The sequence below is a fragment of the Vespa crabro genome, chromosome 2 (assembly GCF_910589235.1).
Source record: "Vespa crabro chromosome 2, iyVesCrab1.2, whole genome shotgun sequence".
NCBI lineage: Eukaryota > Metazoa > Arthropoda > Insecta > Hymenoptera > Vespidae > Vespa > Vespa crabro.
This window is the reverse complement of record NC_060956.1, coordinates 20,421,973-20,441,972: the sequence shown is the minus strand read 5'-3', so window position 1 is coordinate 20,441,972 and position 20,000 is coordinate 20,421,973. Positions and strand designations below refer to the sequence as shown.

Sequence of the window (20,000 nt, the reverse complement as noted above, 5' to 3'; positions counted from 1 at the left end):
AACATCGACAACAACATCGAGAAGGAGCAACGATCGATCGTCCGGAACGAAGGCTCTATCTCAATCTCTCTTTCTCTCTCTCTCTCTCTCTCTCTCTCTTTCTTTCTATCTTTCTATCTTTCTCCAATCGTTCGTTTAGATCTGTCCTTGGTAAGCTTGGTGCGTGATCGAGACACTCCTTTCCATTACGATCAAATCTCTCAACTCAACTGAACGATTCACGGTCAACGGCAGTTTTGCGCCGGCGGAGGCGGAAGTCGGTAACAGCGATGACAGTTCGCGTGACATAGACGATAAACTTGTAATCGTCACTGGCGAAGAAAACTAACGTCCGTTTGGAACGTTCATTCATGAGTTTCCCCGGGGGCTTGTACGCTGGTGGTGGTGGTGGTGGTGCATCCTAAAAGGAACGAAACGTTCCTCTCATTCGTATTAACCCGTTGACGGGAGGAAGTAATACTTTTCAGTCACGAAGGTATGAGAGAAAGACAGAGAGTAAAGATTTACTTAGCTTAAGAGGACAAAAGAAAATAAAGGAAGAAAGAAAGGAAGAAGGAAAGGAGGCGAAAAGTTACAAGGGTTGAAAGAATTATTGAAAAAATTTAGAAATGCAGAAAGAAAATTTTGACGATGGGAAATGCATGAGAAATGTAATGGTACCGTAGTTTGAAGATTAGAAAAGAGAAAGAAATAGAGAAGAAGGATTTGATCTCTGTGAGACTGTGAGACAAGGAAAACAGACAGGCTGGAGGAGACGAAGGAAAGAGTTAAGAGGGAGGAAAGATCGAGGAGCCAGGCTAAGGCTGGGAATAGGGAGACTCGCGAAAAAAAAGAGAGTGTGAACAGAAAGAGAGATCGGGAGAATAGTCGAGGAATGCCGTGGATAAAGTGTTTGGGTGGCGCAGGCGGCAAAGCCAGGAGGGGCAAGCCACTGAGCGTCAGCCAGCCTATACACCTGCTCGTCAAGGTAAGATTCTTTTGCTAACTTTTTCTTCTTCTTCTCCTTCTTCTTCTTTCCTTTTCTTTTTATTTTTTTTTTTTTTGTTTTTTTACTTCTCTCTACTTCTTCTTTTCTTTCTCCCTCCACCCCTTTGTCTCCTTCCTAATGTCGTTACAGATAATAATCTCTTGAAACGACTCTACGAGGAAAATCGTGACTCGACTCAACTCCTTTCAAGCTACGAGACAACAAGAACACGTCCAAAACACTCTCGAGCAAAACCCTCTTTCTCGCTTCATACTTTATCGGATTCAAAACACATGGCCGGCTTATGACTCTTTGCAATCTTAAACTTTTTTGTCCGACCACTCTACCGAGTTCTATTTTATCGAACCAGATCGAAATTCCTTCGAAAGTGTGCTTCAACTTAATGTAACTTGGTAGAATATACTGCTATATCATATATTGATTTAAAGTAAATATTTAAATGTTATTAAAAATTTATCCGGTAGAATAAAATAGGTTTATAGTAAGAAAGAATTAATTCTGTTTTTATGAATATTTCCTATTATAACTCTCTCTCTTTTTCTCTCTCTCTCTCTCTCTCCCTCTCTCTCTCTCTCTCTCTCTCTCTGTTTTTATCTATCTATCTATCTATCTTATTTAAGATGGAGAGAAAAAAAAAGGATAAATGATTTGTCTCTCCGCCGAGCTTTGTCCTATAATAACTAACCGTTAATTTAAATTATCTATTAATTTAAATCTCGTTAGTTTGGTAGATAAGTATCGTAGATAAATTCAGTAGGGTGTTTATTTTACGTTAATGGATGTCTCACGGTGATTAGTTTTCACGGGTTTCAAATTTTACGAAAAGTTTTATTTTCTTCTTTTTTTTTTCTTTTTTTTTCTTTTTTTTTTTTTTTTTTTTGTTTCTTTGCTTTCTTCCGACACAAGTCCGTTCGAGAATCATAAAGATCGATGGATCGGATGAGAAAGATGAAACCCGTTTATGAGGAATCGTTTACCTAATAAAGCACACGTGCGAGAGTCGAGAAGAGGAACGATAACGGAAAATAAAAAAAAAGAGTGAAAGTGGAAAGATTTAAAAGAGATGAAGGGAAAAGGATCGAAAGGGTAGAAAATGGTTCGTTATATTAGACCCGAGTTCTTTCTTCAAAAGTAGGAATGCCATAAAATTCGAAAAAGATAGGTAATCTTTAGGATTAAATGACGAAGAGGCGCCATGGTGGTCTACCTTTTGGTAAAAATTTATTAATCCCATGGCATGGGCATTTCTCTTCGCCCGTGTTATCACACGGTTAAATGTTTAATTCATCGATCTTAAAATATTACAGCATACCAATTAAAATGATAATAATAAATGTAGCGCTTTTACCTGTACGTTATGACCTCATATTACGATCGTTTCTCAATGAATTCGTAAAATCCATTTCTTTCGATTGTACCATATTAAAGTGTGTGTGTGTGTGTGAGAGAGAGAGAAATGTAAATTGTACAACTCTAACAATTTATACCGCTGTATTCGACACATCTCATTCGATTTGAGTATTTAATTGATGTTACACCACGTTTCCTAAAAGTCACGATTTAAATTAAAAAGAAAAAATAAATAAATAAATAAATAAAGGGGAGAAAAAAGGAAATAATAAAAAAAAAAAAGAAAAAAAAGAAAAAAGAAAAAATTAGGAAATATGAGTCAAAATTACGTATGTATATATGTATCTATACATATGTACATTTAAGAGTACACATGTAAGTTCGTACACATATTCGATTCGCAAAAACGTCGAAGGACAGGAAACGGCCGACGTTGATGAAAGTTCGATCGAAGGTAGCGATTCTGTCGGACGATAACGAAACACTCGAGAGTAAGAAAGAAAATTTACGATTTCGGGATATATTTTAAATCGAGGTTAAATAAAGAAAAAAAGAAAAAAAAAAAAAAAAAGAAAATAAAGAACAGAACAAAAAAAGAAGAAATAAAAAACAAAAAGAAATCATTTCGAGATCAATCGAAAGCGATGCAAAGGTACGAGTAGTATTATGCGAATAGCGTAAGGGTATACATATGCGTAATCTCAAAAGTAAAAAAAAAAAAAATTGAAAGAAAGAAAAGGGATAAAACTGGGCAGGACAGTGTAGAACTGGCGAAGAGGGATATCGGGGAGAAGAGAGATCGTCGTAAGAACTAAGCGATAAGAAAAACGGACGTTTAAAGTGGTCGGTAATTAAATAATAGCGCGTTTGTGTTTACTGCCCGTGGCTGTGAGGCTTTACCGTAGAGATTTCATTAAAATGCCGCTTAAAACGCGATACGATATTTCGCGAAATATGAATACGATCTCGAGTACGGAATAGGTATATTCGCATAGATAGTACCATTTCTTTTTTATGTAAAATACCAAACGTAAATTACAAACGAATTGGTTGGCCCGGTTGATTTTATTCACATCCATCTACTAACGTCATTGTACATGACGTAAAGTAGAGATAATAAGCAAAAGATAATGAGAGTTAACATTGTTTTTCATCTGTCGATAGAATACGTTTACTCATTGTTACCATACTGCTCTTTGTGATAGTAGAATATTTTATGTATATATATATATATCGTATGAATTTTTCATAACGGAGCTGTTTTCTTTTCTCTCTCTCTCTCTCTCTCTCTCTCTCTCTCTCTCTCTTTTTTTTTTGTTTTGTTTCGTTTCGTTTCATGAGCTTTCTCTTTGATAAATATATCGCATATAGTTCGTTAAAAAATTGAATAGATACATACATATATATATATATGATCGTACGTAAATGATCACGTTTTAAATTTGATTTATGATAATGATATTATCAAAAATAGAAATTCAATGATCCTAAAGAATTTGTTAAAATCATTAAAATCGTGGAAATAAGTATTTAGATGGAATCGATGGATAAAATATTATTCGTAGTTTAAATATATTTTCACGAACGTTTAATCGAGCGAACGATTTAAAACGAGAGGGTACGATTCCAATCGTGTTTCGCACGAAGAAATTCGATGAAAACGTCTTTGTGGTAAGAAAAGTGGCTCCCGCAAAAGTTGCTTTAAGCGGATACGATATCGTACTTACTTGCTTTCCCGTAACACAGATTACTTGTTGTACGTGTCGGCGTTCGTACACTCGCTTATGGTAGTACACGTTCTCTGTTATTATAACCGTACTATTATCGGTACACCTGTGCACGATACTTACTATTAGTGTACATCGTTCGCGTATGTAGTTACATGGGTTTATACACACCTATATAAGATAATAAATAAAAGGGATCCTGCAATTAAATTAACCTTTTTGCCGCCTAGCCAAAAATTCTTTTTGTTTTACCAAAAACGCGCGACGAGTATCAAGGAGATACAAAAAAAAAGAAAAAAAAGAAAAAAAAAAAAAAAGAAAAAACGAAAAAAAAAGGAAGAGAAAAAAAGAGAGAAAGAAAAGTTTTATGCTCTTTGGTGCGATCGAGTCGATTCGATTGAACGACCATACCATTTTCGATAATAGTTTCCACGAAAGATGTAACTACTTTCTCTCCGATTGCACCATATACCGGACAAATTAATCAGAGAAAATTACGGAATTACCGAGCTCGAACGATCACCATTTTCAACATTCCCTTCAATAACGTTCAAAGTGAACGGCGACGAATTATCGCTGAATGATAATAATCTATATATCGCTATGAACATAAGGGTTTATTTCAAATATCGTATTATTATCCTGGTGTAATCGTTTAAAAAAAATTTCAACAATTTTTCCAATACCTCGATCATTATCTTGAATATGAAATTACATTAATTTTGATGATACATCGTATATTATTATTATAAAATATATTTAATAATTCGATGCTATTATAAAATTTAATAATAAAATTTCATATATATATATATATATATATATTAACATCACTGAAGTATCGACTTATCTACGGATTCATCCTAATTCAGAAAGGATAATCTCGAAATATCATAGAAGGATAACATCGATAACGTTGATTTAACCAAGCAATCGATTTTGGTCTATCGCCTACGATCTTTTGAGGTCGGATTTAGGAAGACTTTCCACGAATCCCTCTATCGAACGAATGAATATTATTCGATGGGATAGGCTTTTGATATAACCCCGACAAACTCGATTATCCTTTTTCGAAAAAGGTTACTCGTTTTATGATACGTCTTTAACCGGTCTACAAGATTACGAAATATTACTTTTCTTCGAATACCGAATTATTATATAGCCCATATTTATCCGCGTTTTATTCTCACTACGCTATCGTAAATTATTATTTTTGAAAAGAGAGAGAGAGAGAGAGAGAGAGAGAGAGGAAGAGAGAGGCAGAAAAAAAATAAAGGGAAAAAAAAAAGAAAAAGAAAAAGAAACGTAAACTTTGAAAGAGAGAAAGAGAGAGCACGAGCACAAGGAAGATATAAAATGAAAGAACGAAAGAAAGAAAGAAAGAAAGAATGAAAGTAAGGAAGAAAGAAATGTGAGAATTAACTTCCACCGTGTGACAAAAGTATTCCGAGGTGTAAGAAAGAATATAATAAAAGAAGTATGCGAAGAACAAACGTTATAAGTTATTGAGCAAAGTTAGAAGCAAACGTTCCACAAGCATGTTAGCCCAACACGGTATAGTGTGACAACTTCTAACGTTTCGGTCAATATTCGAACTAACTTTGAGTCCGATGACCGTTTCTAATCTGAGAAGTTAACGATACAGAAGAGAATATTCTTGCTCGTTCGTGTTAACTTTCGTAAAAAAAAAAAAAAAAAAAAAGAGAAATAAAAGTAAAGAAAAGAGGGGAAAAAAAAAAGAAAAGAAAAAAAAAGAAAAATGCATTAGCTTACCAATGAAATTGTCTAACGTTTAAAAATGTAAATTCTTTTATTTCCTCGAAATGAGAAATGAATATATTGCGAAAGGAATATATTAAAAAAATATCAGACAATTATACCAGTAGCTTCATTTTTACTCTCTATTTTTGGCAAGCTCTAAGACGCCTACGTCGCACCATTGAAGATAGTTTTTGCTTTGAGGGAGACGATGACTGTGTGTCATTCCAAAAAGAGAGAGAAAGAGAGGGAGACCACGATAAAAATAACGTTCTTTCGTTTTTCGTCTGGCACACGAATAACATCCTCCCGACGCTTGCCAATCATTGTCTACACACGAGCTAACCGTAAAAAGATTTGCTTTTGTGCCACGAATAATATAATGATATGTTCCGAGATAGATCATAAATTATTATTTTATCTTTCGACTGAATTAAGATACGATTTCATTATATAAAAAAAAAAAAAAAAGAAAAAAAGACAACAATAAAAAAAATAAGGATAGAATGAAAAAATGTCTCATGTCATTTGTTACAAGATAATAATGTCGCCGCGTGCCGTTAGAAGAAATAAAATAGAAATGAACAGACTCAAAGGTCGAAGAGAGAATAAAAAAGAAAAAAGAAGAAAAAAAAAGAAAAAGAAAAGAAGTAGACTTAGAGAAGACGTATCGTTGAAGGAGAAAATTCGTGGGAACTGTGTCGATGTCCAAAAGAAAAGGGTGGGGAGGAGAAAATATTGAAAGAAAAAGGAAAAGACAAAGAAAAAAAAAAGAAAAAAATACAACATAAAAATAAAGAGAAAAAAAAAAAAAAAAAAAGAACTTAAGGTTCTCTTAATTACGGTCGCAAAAGACGACGCGACGGCGAGCAATTAAAAGTTCTTCAATTAGGGCGTGCTTCTTTGAGTTTACTCTCCTTCGCCAGTTTTCTAACACCAATACTTCGTCCTTAGGAAGGCGAGCCATACATCTATTAGCATAGCGATAATCGCTAGTAATAAACCGTACAACCGGTCGTATATACGTATGTATATATATATATATATATATATATATATATATATATATATATACATACGCATAGATACATCGTATGTCACAATAATATGTCATTGATATTCGCTTATTCTATTCTCTTCTAAATCTTCGAGATGAATTGTTCGATTGTTCTTCTTCTAAGCTACGATCGAAAGAATGTTAAAAGTACGAAAATATATTTCTGTCTTCTTCTTCTTCTTCTTCTTCTTCTTCTTCCTCTTCCTCTTCTTCTCTTTCTTATTTGAAATCGTATATACAAACGTAACATTAAAATATACTTTCCTTTTAAAATATCATCGATTTCACATTCCTCGACGTTATTCGATAAAATATCTCGCGAATAGACGACAGCTAAGAGGAGAGCGCATTTTCACGCGCACGAGCAAACGAGATAGAGAGAGAGAGAGAGAGAGAGAGAGAGAGAGATAGAAAGAAATAGTGTATAATATATAAGCGAAATACATGTATGATAAATTCCACGATCGTCTTTGACATTTCTCAGTAAGAATATTCTCAAAGGATTTTCTCCTGTGAAGCATTCGATACGTTTTACCCATACGTAAAAGGAAAATGTGAATTACTCGTCGTCTTCAATCGGAGAAATATTCGTATCGTCGTTCATTGTTTCGAATGATCGATAGACCACCGCCATCATCTTCTCGGTGATACTTTTGAAAAAAAAAAATATATATATATATATATACGAGTCTACTAACTTAACACGATATACACACAGATACACATATACATACACACATGTATATGCGAATGAATTCGCAAAGAACAAATCTCATGACGCGCTTAGAGCGAGAACGCGATGCGCGAGTGAACATACTTGTAATATGATAATTCGCAGAGGTTCGCACAATGGCCTTTGCGATATCGGAAAAATGTTTCGTGTTATAAGAATTTCTAACGTTCGTTTACCTTTACATTTTATTTAAAAGAATTTTACTTCGGCACCTCGTTCGTTCGATATTAGAAAGGGAACAATTTGTGTATCTATTTATATAATATTTATCGTTAATGCCTTCGAGCATTGTTTCTTCGTGAAATCGAATGCTATATAAGATTAACGAGAATTGTCATAAGGGATTAATGGGTGAAATCTGTTTGATCTATCGTTCGTTATCCAACACGATCGAATCGATCTTTTACTTATATATATTTCCGATAATCTTTTCGATCAAATTCTCTCTCTCTCTCTCTCTCTCTCTCTCTCTCTATCTTATTCTATTTTAAATGACGAGATTTTCAAGGATACTAATTATATGAGATAAATTCTCAGTATTTTACTTTTCCAATAGCAAGGAAAACTTTTTAATCGTAAATTAGAAAAACGCAGAAGTATCACGTCGATAACAAAGTGAATGGTATTAGAAATTCATTGATATTCATGATTCATCGTTTTTTGATAAAACAATTGTCCGAAAAAATCAATAATCATAATCGTTAATGTACATACAATTAACATCGTAATTAACATTTATTTCTCCAATCAATTTATACGAATGAAAATTTAACAGATTTAACGATATAATAAAAGATATGTAGATTATAATCTGTCGAATAGTTATTTAAAAATATATAATTTAAGGATAACAAAAAAGAAAAAAAAAAGAAAAAAATACGAAAAAGAATAAATAAATAACAAAGTCAATTTAATGAAACACAAATAACATTTATTTTCAAGAAATATAAAAGAAAATTTATTTGTGTATATTATTTAACAAATTCAACGAGTCGTTATCTATCTCGAATCTTATCTTTCGAAGTTTATTTAAAAATAGAATTCAAAAGATGAAAAGGAAGTAAATAAATATATATATATATATAAAAGAAGAAGAAAAAAAAAGAAAAGAAGAAGAAAATGAAAATGAGAGTTAGTCTTTAGCCGTGTATAACACAAAATCGAAGAGTTAAGATGCGTTAAAGAGGTACGATGCCAAAGCGAGGAACGCGGTCTACCGTATATAAGAGGGTGAAAGGTGAAGATCAGTTAAAGGTGATATAGTGAAGGCGTTTAGTTAAATCGATCAGATAGGGGCTTTGTGCATGGGATACGATGGTAAAACACACTCTTGCCACCGTACTCGCGCGCGTCCAGCACACTGTCTTTCTCTGAATTATGAGCAACATCCGTTCCCTTGGAGAACTTCTTCCTTGTATGAATTCTCGTTCGTTCGTTCGTTCGTTCGTTCGTTCGTTTTCATCTACTTCCATATTCGAACATATTCGATCATTTTCCATTGTTCCAATTTGAAATGATAAATGTTCATTCGAATAATAGAAGGTGTGTGCGTTAATTAAAAGAAAAAGAAAAAAAAAAAGGAAGAAGAGGAAAGAAATTTCAAAAAGGAAAAAAAGAAAAATGAAAGAAGGAAAAAGAAGGAGAAGGGGAAAAAAAAATATACGAAGAAGAAGAAGAAGTTCCAATTGTGAGGATTAACCGAAAGAAATGTCTAATTGGTCGTGCTGCACTTAGGCAACTCGGACCAATCATCAATCTTTTAGGTTAAGGCAATAGATAAAAACGTTTTACAGGTCTAAGGTATCTTTAAAACGATATGAAAAAGCCCTTAGAATTACGAGATGCACTTAGTTCACTCACAATTTATAGTACGATTAGAATTTTCCTATCGGAAACTAATACCATAGCGAAAGGGAAGCACGAGAAAATGTAATAAATTCGGCTAATCGATTATTAACGTTTTTCACTATGATTAAATATATATGATGATAAATAAATCATGTCGATTCTATATACGAGAGACGATTCTCGAGATATCTCATAGGTAAGTAGATATATCAAAGAAAAGAAAAAAGAAAAAAAAAAAAAAAGAAAAAAAAAGAAAAGTATTGGCGAATCTTTCTGTGAAAGTTATTGCGGCTTCGCGTAAAGTCAGAAAGGAGAACGGAATTCGATCGTACGGATAAATGCATAAACACTCTTTGGCTTCCTGTTTGGACCATTAGCTCCGACATGGGCCGTGCAATCGAATCGAAGGATCAAACGGTACGTAATGGTCGCGTGCTGACTTATACGGCAGACCAATCGTATTCCCACGAAAATCGAGATAACAGACCAAGAACAAAAGTTGTTATTTCGATTTAAAAAAAAAAAAAAAAAAAAAAAAAAAAAAAAAAAAAAAAAAAAAGAAACAAAAAAAAGGAGAATATTATTATGAAATAATTTCATTTGAAAAGAATTTATTAACTATGCGTTTTTCTTTTCATTTCTTCTCTTTTCATTCCTCCTACCCCTATCGCGTCCCCCCCTCTTTTTTTTTTTGGTCTCTCTTTCTGCAATCGCAATATTATTTATTGAGAAATCAAGCGATAAATAACGAGGATTTTAGCTCGTTCATTTTAACGAGCGTAACAACGAGTTTCTATTATAAACGAACGATACAGTTGATTCGTAAAATGAGCGAACAGACTATTCTAGGCGGGAGGGAAGGGCAGAGAGAGAGAGAGAGAGAGAGCGAGAGAGAAATAGAGAGGAGGGTGGAGGAGGGTATGTAGGGGATGTATATATGTATGTGTATGACATGCGATCGTTGGCCCATATCCTGTCGACTGGTGAACTCTCGAAACATTCCACGTCCTTTGGAATACCAAACGATATGTAGAACACCGGCCATAGGTATTTCCACACGAGTCAGGAATAATAAGATTTCCTAGCGTTTCCAACCGCATGATTATACTCTTTATTCAAGTACGTATCGTTAATGAATATGGAAACGAATACCGAGGAACGAGTTAAAACGTTTATACGTTGGAAAGATTCTTCTACAACTGGGAAACCTGTAATTCGATAGTTAATATCTCGTAATGTTGCTTGGTACGTGAGAAAGATTATGCTAAATGTCGAATGAAAAACGAAAAAAAAAAAAAAAAAAAAAGAAAAAAAAGAAAAAGACAAAGTGAAATTTTTATCACCATTTCGTTGCGTTTTGGTAAATGTCTGGAATAATAAGAGGAAACGAAAAAAAAAGAAAGTAAAATAATTCTCTTCGTTGGATATAGAATAGTAATCGGGATAGAAATTTTGTTACATTATGTACGATATTATATTATAAATGTGTACATAGAAATCCCAAAATGTATCCTAAAAATTCTGATGTAAATCAAATGTTTCCATATATTCTATTCCATATATTCCTTTGTGGGTAAACAAAGAGAGGATCCATAAAATTTCCATGAAATATTATTCCAAATAAAAATATAATCGAGCACCAAATTAACGTTCCTTTCTTTATATGAAACGTGCTGCCGGAGGCAGCATCATCGTTATTTCAACGCGTTATTTCGATGGGCGACAACTCCCTCGAGGCTGGCTAGACGACTAATATCCGTACTGGCGAAACTCTCCATCTCCTTCCTTTCGTCCTTCATTCTCTTCTCTTCTCTCTCTCTCTCTCTTTCTCTCTCTCTCCTACTCTTTCACTCCTTTGCTTTTCTTTCCCAACTATCCGTTATTATGCACACGTCAGGAAGCTTTCGAGCAGCCCTCTTTGTGTTTCGTAGTAACAACAACGTCGTCTATGTTTTATCTCCCTTTCTTTTATCATCCATACTTTCTCTCTCTCTCTCTCTCTCTCTCTCTCTCTCTCTTTCTCTCTCCCTTCCTCTATACGTCTCCAAAACAAAAAAGAAAAACAAAAAAAGGAAAAAAAAAGGAGAAAAATATCAAAGAAAAAAGAATGAAATAAAACGAATGAAAATCGTTACGTTGACGATCGAAACTTTGTCCTTACGTATTAAAAGTAAAGTTAAATTAAGGAAGTGCGAGATATGAAATGCTCGGTAACGATCTCATTGCTCATGCAAACGCGATCAAATTTAACCGGTGTAATTTTCGAATCGGTTTAATTGCCGTAACAGTTCGCGGAAGCCCAGACCCAACTCGTATGACTCCCCGAGCAGCTTTATGCAAAACTCGTTCGTTCATTCGCACGGGCCAAATGTTCGTGCGTTTGTACGCGTGCCATTCTCGCGATGATTATCGTGACTCGTCCCTTTTAATACGAGCAATTCTGATTAAAAAGGAGATTCATTGGGAATACTTTTCCAACGTACACCCTCATTCCCACTTCACCCCTTCCTCCCACCCACCCACCCTCACCACCATTCACACCCTTCTCTCGCCAAGCCTCGTTCTCTTGCCAAGAAGTAAACTTTTATTCGAGGATCGTAAAAATAGAACGAAATGAATACCAAAGTCATAGAGACTTTTAATATATATCGCGGTGATTATATTTTCTTTTCTCCTTATATATTTATGTATATCTGTGTGTGTGTGTGTGTGTGTGTGTGTGTGTGTACGTATATATGTATGTATAAATGTGTCAGCGATTTATTCTTTCGTGATAAGTCACTTCGCAAATATTATTGCGAGACGTTCGTACTCGAGATAGTTTTGAATTAAAGAAAGAAAATGTTCTCCTAGAGAATTATCATCGTCTTTCAATTCTTTTGCTTTTGTAACGCGAAGTTGCTTTTAGAATTTTTTTCCTTTTCTTCTTCTTCTTCTTCTTCTTCTATTAATTTTTATATTCATATTTCATAATTGTTTATATTCATTTGTTAATTTTTTATTCCATTTGAAAGTCATTAAACTTTAATGAAAAAATTAAAAATGATCTTTGGATGTACGTATGCAGTTAAGGACGTAGAGATGAAAGAATGGAGAGAAGAAGAATCATTCGGTTGAGATCTTAAATCATTTAAGATCTCGATGGGTTCGAAGTACCAAGTAAAAGTGCCGTGTAGTGTTCAATCGCCCTTGAAGGACCATCGAAATAAAATAAATGTCCTAGGGTGCTACCCCTCCCTCCCTCCCTCCTGTTCTTCTCTCCTCTCTCAAAGGAGTAAAGTTCTTATAGGCACATAACAACGTACAAATATTTGCTCGTCGTAAATTACATGCTCGTACGATGAGACCAGGTCATATTCTTGATAACGCGCTGACAAACATGTCCGGACGTAGATAAACCAAGGTAAACACGAATGAATAATCGTGGAATTCGAACTTGTTTTTTTACATATCTGTAGAAATTTGTATTTTTGCTGGTGAAAAACAAAAAAAAAAAAAGGTAAAGGAAAAAAGAAAGAAAGAAGAAGAAAAAGAGAAGGAACGAAAACAAATTTCATTCTTTTTTTTTTTCGTATATCAAACAGCGATAATAAAATCTAAATAATATTACGCGTATACGTGGATATATATGTATCTATAAATATATATATGTATATATATATATATATATATATATATATTTATTTGCGAATGAAATCGATAAAAAATTTAATTAAGTTCGAAGCTCATCATAAAAATCAAATTAATTTCTAAAGAATTAACAGAACTACGAATAAGAGTTAAATAAAATTTATCCTTTATATACCAATAAATTATTATAACTTATATCACATAGATTTTTCTAAAATAATCCATATTCGAACGATCCTACATTTCGACTTCCGCGTTATATGTCCCTATAAACTTTACTTTAATAAAATTTACTAACGTATAGTCGAGACCGTAAATCGTCGATTTAAATTCAACAGAATGTAAAGATTGCAAGTGAATGTAGTTACGTAGTAACGTACTAGCGTGAACTTTCTATTTTCTCTTATTTTGTTAGATTCATTCGTAGTTCTGTTAATCTGCCTCGAATAGAAATTCCGGTATCGTTAAGTATCAAGTTCGAGAGAGAGAGAGAGAGAGAGAGAGAGAGAGAGAGAGAGAGAGAGATTCGAATCGATTTCTGTCACACGAGTAAAGAAGAAATTCATGAAAGGAATAGATAAAAGAAGAGGGAAGAAAGGGACAACGAGTAAAAGGAGGATAGAAGCATCGATATTATACCAACATAAGAGATCTATCACGGTAAAACGCATTAGAGCAGGTCGGGCACGTTTTACTTCTATCTCTGTTCTTTCCCTTTTGCCTCTTTTTCTCTCTCTCTCTCTCTCTCTTTCCACCTCTTTTATTTCCTTCTTCGTTTTGTTAGCCCGATGCCCTTGAATACTCACGACCTTTGATAGAATACACATAGAAAGATTCCAAGGTTCTCTCTGTAGGGGCGCATCAAGGGCCCTACGAAGAAAAGACTAGACGAAAAATCTTAACCGGTTTCTTCGGCTAACGTTTTATTGAGACATACATAGGTTAGTATGCCCGATGTTTATTGACGCTCAACATTGTAAGAATTTAAAAATTATAGATCTTTCTTATTCAGACATATTAAAGGTAATCGAATAGAAATCGAAAAGACGTGGGACACATTGTATCCATATTATATGTTCTTAGGGACGACGTGGATGAGTGTTATGACGGTCTAAGGATTTTTGAATGTTAGACTAATATGACGTCTTACAGCGGGAGCACGTTCGTAGATCATTAAGAAGAGGGAAAGAAGTAAAAGGAGAAAAAAGAAGAAGAAGAAGAAGAAAGAAAGAAAGGAAAAAGAAAAAAGAACGGAATTCACCCTCGCAGGATATGATTTCATGCGTATATATTTCTCGACTACGATTGTATGATTGTATGGTTGTATGGTTATATGGTTGTATGGTTCTTTCGAAATTAAAATTCGTTCGTATAATATATACATATACGTATGTATTATTTCATTCAAAAAAAAAAAAAAAAAAGAAAAAAGAAGAAGATGTGGTTCACGGAAAATTCAGCATTGAAAGAAAATTCTTTATGAGCTGGTTGAGACGAGAGAAAGAGAGGGAGGCCAGGGGAAGGATTAAGATAGGTACTTAGTTATCAACGGGAACATTAAACCGAGCACGTAGAACAAAGATTTTTCGTAGCGAAGTCAAAGGATTAAATCAAAGAAACTTCTCGTATGTTAGATTTCTTATACAAGTCGTGAGGATTTCAAGAAACACGGGAGAAGTTAATTCAAGCCAGTTGGTCGTCTTTGTAGTCTTTGTCGTCGTTGCCGTCGTTGACGTCGATTTAGACGGGAACATGTGGTACCTTTAAAATGTTTCGACTTAATCTTCCTCGAGCTATTCAATGGAAATCCTCCATTAGTAATAAGAAGACACGACGAAGAAATATGAAAATTAAGAAAATCTATCTTTTATTCTTATATATAAATCTGTCGATCTTATAAATTGAATTAAAAGATAGAGAATTAAAAGATTAATTTTTAATGTTCATCCATTAAATAAATGAACTAGATTCGCCATTGAATTTCTTTTTCTTCCTTTTCTTTTTCTTTTCTTTTCTTTTCTTTCCTTTTCATTTTATTTTTTTTTTTTTTTCTTTTTTTTCTTTTCTTGATTCGAAAAGCATAAAGGACATTTTCCTAGATATCGAGCGCAAAAAGGCGCCGTTGTTAACGCGCAAAAAAGGGAAACGAGGCAAATGTAAAAGATAGGGAAATGGTAGAAGCTCAGAATTGAATTTCCTTGAACGCAGGTGCTAAAGCAAACGAGAGATGATCCTGACGATGGTTTACATGTATTCGTGAGAATGCCAAGCCGAGAGACCATGCATCCATGCATGCTTCCTTGCTCCTGGTATAAAGCCTATCTATGAGGGAAAGGAGAGATATGTTGGATAATCGTCTCTCTTGCTGCTAGTCTCTTGCAACACGAATAAAAAAAAGGGACTCACACCGCACTCCAAAACACGGTCCTATTATTCCACACGTGCGAACATTTCGCAGGAACAATGGTCCCCTCGTTATTAAGGGTTTTCATCTTTCTCTCTCTCTCTCTCTCTCTCTCTCTCTCTTTCTTTCTGTTTCACACACATACATACACACACTCTCTCTTTCCTTCTCTGGTGAAACCAGAGTGTTAGAACTACGTCCGCCAGTGTTATTCCAACGGTTTCTTGGAACAGTCCCTTTTTCGTTTGTCGGCAAAAGTAAGAAGTCGTGAAAGTTCCCGACGGTGCAGATCGGGTCCGACCCGACCCGACCCATCTCTGAGCAAGGAGAATTCGTCGGCCCACAGCTTTCGGCTCTCTCTCTCTCTCTCTCTCTCTCTTCCTTTTAGTTGCTTTTCTCATTGTCTCAATTCGTCCAACCGCAGGAAAAATTTTCTTTTCCCCTAATTGGACCGACGTTCAGTCCGCGTGAAAAGTCCAAAGTTGGCTCGGATTTCTCGACTGCTAATATCCGTTCCTTTTGTCTTTCTGATGGTTTCGAACCACGTCAATGGATTCTTTTTTTCTCTCTCTCTTTTTTTTTAAGATTAAAAAAAAAGATAAATGAAAGAAAGAAGAGAAGAAAAAAGAGAATAATTATTTTCTACACGGAGATAGGGATATCTCTATCTTGAGGTTTTTGTAATTTTCAACACGTTCAACCGTTACACCGCAAAGTAAACTTTCATTATTCAAATTCAAATCGAATAAAAGAAAGAAAAGAAGAAAAAAGAGAGAAAAGCAAAGAAGAGAAAATCTCTCTCTTTCTCTCTCGCTCTCTGTACCATTAAATATAAATATTTGAATAAAAACGATGCCCCTAAATCTATACTTATGACTTATGGAACGGTGAACGTGTTAAATATACATTTAATATCCAAGAGTTCAGACTTTTCTGAGAAGGAGAAAAAATGAAAAAAGAAAAAAAGAAAAAAAAAAAGAAAAAAAAAATGAAAAAACAAAGAAGAAGAAGAAGAAAAAGAAGAAAAGGAAAAAAAGAAAAATGAAACGAAAGTGAATAAGTCGAAGTAGAAGTTGAGCTCTCAGAGCGTTCGAGAAAATAAAGAGAATGGAAGGAACGGATCTGGGTGGGTGGATGCACCCACGCGATTCCATGAACGTTCATGCCGTAAAACGCAGTCGGGAAAAAGGATGGGGTCGTCTAAAGAGAGGAAGAAGGACAGAGAGAGAGAGAGAGAAAACGGAGAATAGTTACGATAGGAGGAGATAGAGAGTAACATACATAGAATAGAATGAGAAAGAACGATGCGAGTGGCGTCGTAAGGACAGAGGAGGATGAAGTCAAGCTAGGACGAAGCTAGGACGAGGCCACCCGTGGAAACGCGTTTTACATAATCGCTTCGCTAAGAAGACCGACCGATGGCTCTCTTTCACGAACCGGATCCATATATCCGAGAATTTCTCAAAGGGAAGCACAAGTACGAAGAGAATCCGTACAATAGCATCCATGATACCTAGCTCAAAGACATGTATTTCTCCAAGTTAGAGTAAATTGTCCCTTCGATCTTTCTCTATACATCGTGAATATTCGCCATTCTATCGATACGATGCCACGCCTTTAATCGCACCTTACATCGAAGGAACTATCGTCCATTTGAATCGTCGTCGAGCTTGGTCGTGTCGTCTAAATTCCTGCCGTCTTCTCTCTATTGCCTCCTACGCATTGGAAACAAGAGAAAGACAGAGAGAGAGAGAGAGAAAGAGAGAGAGAGAGATTGAACGGAAGCCTGCGTAATACGAGTCGAGATTTCTTACCTCTTAACTAACGTAGATACATACTTCAAACTATTCCTTTGGGACTTAACGACTTGTCTCGTTAAAGTTAAACAATTCGATGGACGAAGAATTATTACTTTTACACGATATTAAGATGTCTTATCTTTTCATTAAAATGTATTATTATTATCGTCATCCTTGTATCAATGTTAACACAGTTATAATAATTCCGAAATGTTCGAAATGATCTATTAATTCTATAAAATCATGATGATACTTGCTGAAAGTTAGAATATATATATATATTCGAGATATATATTCGAGAAAGGACAAAGAAATAGCCAAAAGATAATCGAGGACATTGGAGATGTTCGGGCAAACCCAAACGAGATCCTGACCTCCCAGGAAGATAAATCGTCGTGGGATCTCCGTTGCTGCTGCCGTTCTTCGTGTTTCTGCCTTCGAGGCTTCACAAGACTTACGTCTCCCTTTCTTCTATCTATCTTTTTCCTTCCTTCAAAGACTCCTTCGATTCCTTCGCAAGTTAATCTTTACTCCTCACCTTTACCACCTGTCTCCTAACTTCCTGAAATCTCGAATTACCCATTGAAACATTTCGGAGCTACGTTTACTCCCTCGTTAAGAAAAGGAACAAAAAAGAAAACAAAATATCTTCCTCTCTCTCTCTCTCTCTCTCTCTCTCTCTCGCTTTATCCCTTTTCTCTTTATCTGTCTGTCTCTGTCTCCCTTTTTCCTCTCTCTTCTTCTCCTTTTTGACTTTCCTTAGATCAAGTTAAATCTTGGTAGAATACGAGTACCCTCGTGGACTGTTCAAGAGGGTCAAGATTAATGTGGCATTTCAAGAAGCGTGACCTCTCTTGAGGCGTGTCAAAACATCTGATCTGAAACGTTTTCTCAGTAGTGAAATCCTCTATCGTTAAAGCTTGCATATAGATACGTAACATTTAGTTAGATCGTCAGGAACAATCCAATCAATTCAATTTAGATCATTTGGTATTGAATGAAAGGAAAAAAAAAAAAAAAGAAAAAAAAGGAAAAAAAGAGACCGACAAAGAGCAAGAGAAAAAAAGAGGAAATAAAGAAAAAGAAGGAAAAGAAGGGAAAGAAACGAAAGAACGGAGATCTGTCCAAAAAAAAAAAAAAAAAAAAAAAGAAAGAAAGAAAGGAAAAAACAAAGAAAAAAGAAAGAAAGAATAAAAAAAAAAAAAAACAAAAAACATTGTTTAAACAACATCGTTCATTCGTTAGTAAGTTATTATGATTTATAATTAGTATTCCGTATATAAAGAACATTCGAGATTTATCGACACCACATGCCTCGGCACTTTGGAGTAGACGACGAAAGCGGTGCTCTTCAAAGAACGACACTCTAACGACCGTCAAGAAAGGCGTGTGTGCGCGCGCGCGCGCGCGCGCGTGGGATCACGTTCGTCGCGGATTTTACTCGGTAGCCCCGAGTCGTCGTAACACTAAGCACGAAATTCAAACGATTAATCCTCTCGACGACGAGACCCATCGCCAGCCAAGAAACGGGCTCATCCCAATGTGTGCGTCATCGATGCTCTCAAAGTGGAATTCTTAAGAATCACCTTTTAATCTTGGCATGTTCTCTCGAAATTACGTAATACAGGTCAATGAACTCTACTTTCTTTTACATATGTATATAGATATATATATATATATATATATATAAAAAGAAAAAAAAAAAATATATATATATATGTATGTATGTATGTAATATCTATATAACGCGATGAAATTTAAGAGTGTCTAAGAGTAATCCGTTATTATGAGCATCCCTGGCGAGGTTAAAGGCTGCCATTGATGATGAGAATTCTTTTCTAAAAACGGAGTCATCGAGATAACGATATAAATTAACTACATGGAGATTTATCTCTTCGACCGAACCGAAGTGAATGTGAAAGATCGAACTTCAACGGTGCGGGCGATTATTAAAAAAAAAAAAAAAAAAGAAGAAAAAAACAAAATAACAAAAAAAAAAGAAGAAAGAAAAAAGAAAATGGAGAACAAAAAAGAAGGAAAAAAAGAAAAGAGGGGAAAGAAGAGAGAAGTATGAAGGAGAGAACGAAGGAGAAAAATATTTTGCGACATCGAAGTAAGTAAACATATTATCGCATTCATCTCGAGAAAACATAGTACACCTTACATACATATACACATACCCATACATAATATATATATATATATATATATATATATATATATATATATATATATATGTATATAGAAGATCGAACGAGGAAAAACAAGAAAGTTTTTGCCATGATGACACGATGTCTAGTGACGCGAACGGAAATTTAACAGAAAAAGATTGAGAAGGAAAGAAAGAGAGAAGGAAAGAATGGTAAGAAAGAAAGAATGGTAAGAAAAAGAGAGAAAGAGAAAAAGAAAATGGAGAGAACAAAGAAGTACGAGTGGAATGCGAAATACGTGGACGACTCGGCTCGCAATTCTTGAATTCCATGGCGATCGTGGGCGATATGAATCGAAGAATTGTTCCCTCCTTTTTGAAATATACGTTCATCTCTCTCTCTCTCTCTCTCTCTCTCTCTCTCTCTCTCTGTAATTCTCACTGTCTCGCGTAAACACATAATTTACATGATCAAGTTCTTTCGAAACATTTCAGAAAAATATTCGTTCGTTCCATTTGATAGCGCATCGAGCAGAGATATATGAAGAAAAAAGAAA

At 34.8% G+C, this 20,000-nt stretch overlaps 1 protein-coding gene across 10 annotated transcripts in view; it reads left to right on the top strand.

The window, feature by feature from the left end:
- LOC124433166 (tensin-like) overlaps window positions 1-20,000 on the top strand; it is a 169,741-nt gene that overhangs the window by 340 nt on the left and 149,401 nt on the right. For 9 of the 10 annotated variants that reach the window (XM_046982865.1, XM_046982863.1, XM_046982868.1 and 6 more), the window contains exon 2: window positions 1-967. This exon is cut by the window's left edge and continues 66 nt beyond it. In XM_046982865.1, coding sequence (XP_046838821.1) covers window positions 875-967 — 93 coding nt within the window. In that variant the 5' untranslated portion in view covers window positions 1-874. The remainder of the gene's footprint in view (window positions 968-20,000) is intronic. The other variant, XM_046982861.1, reaches the window with a different exon arrangement.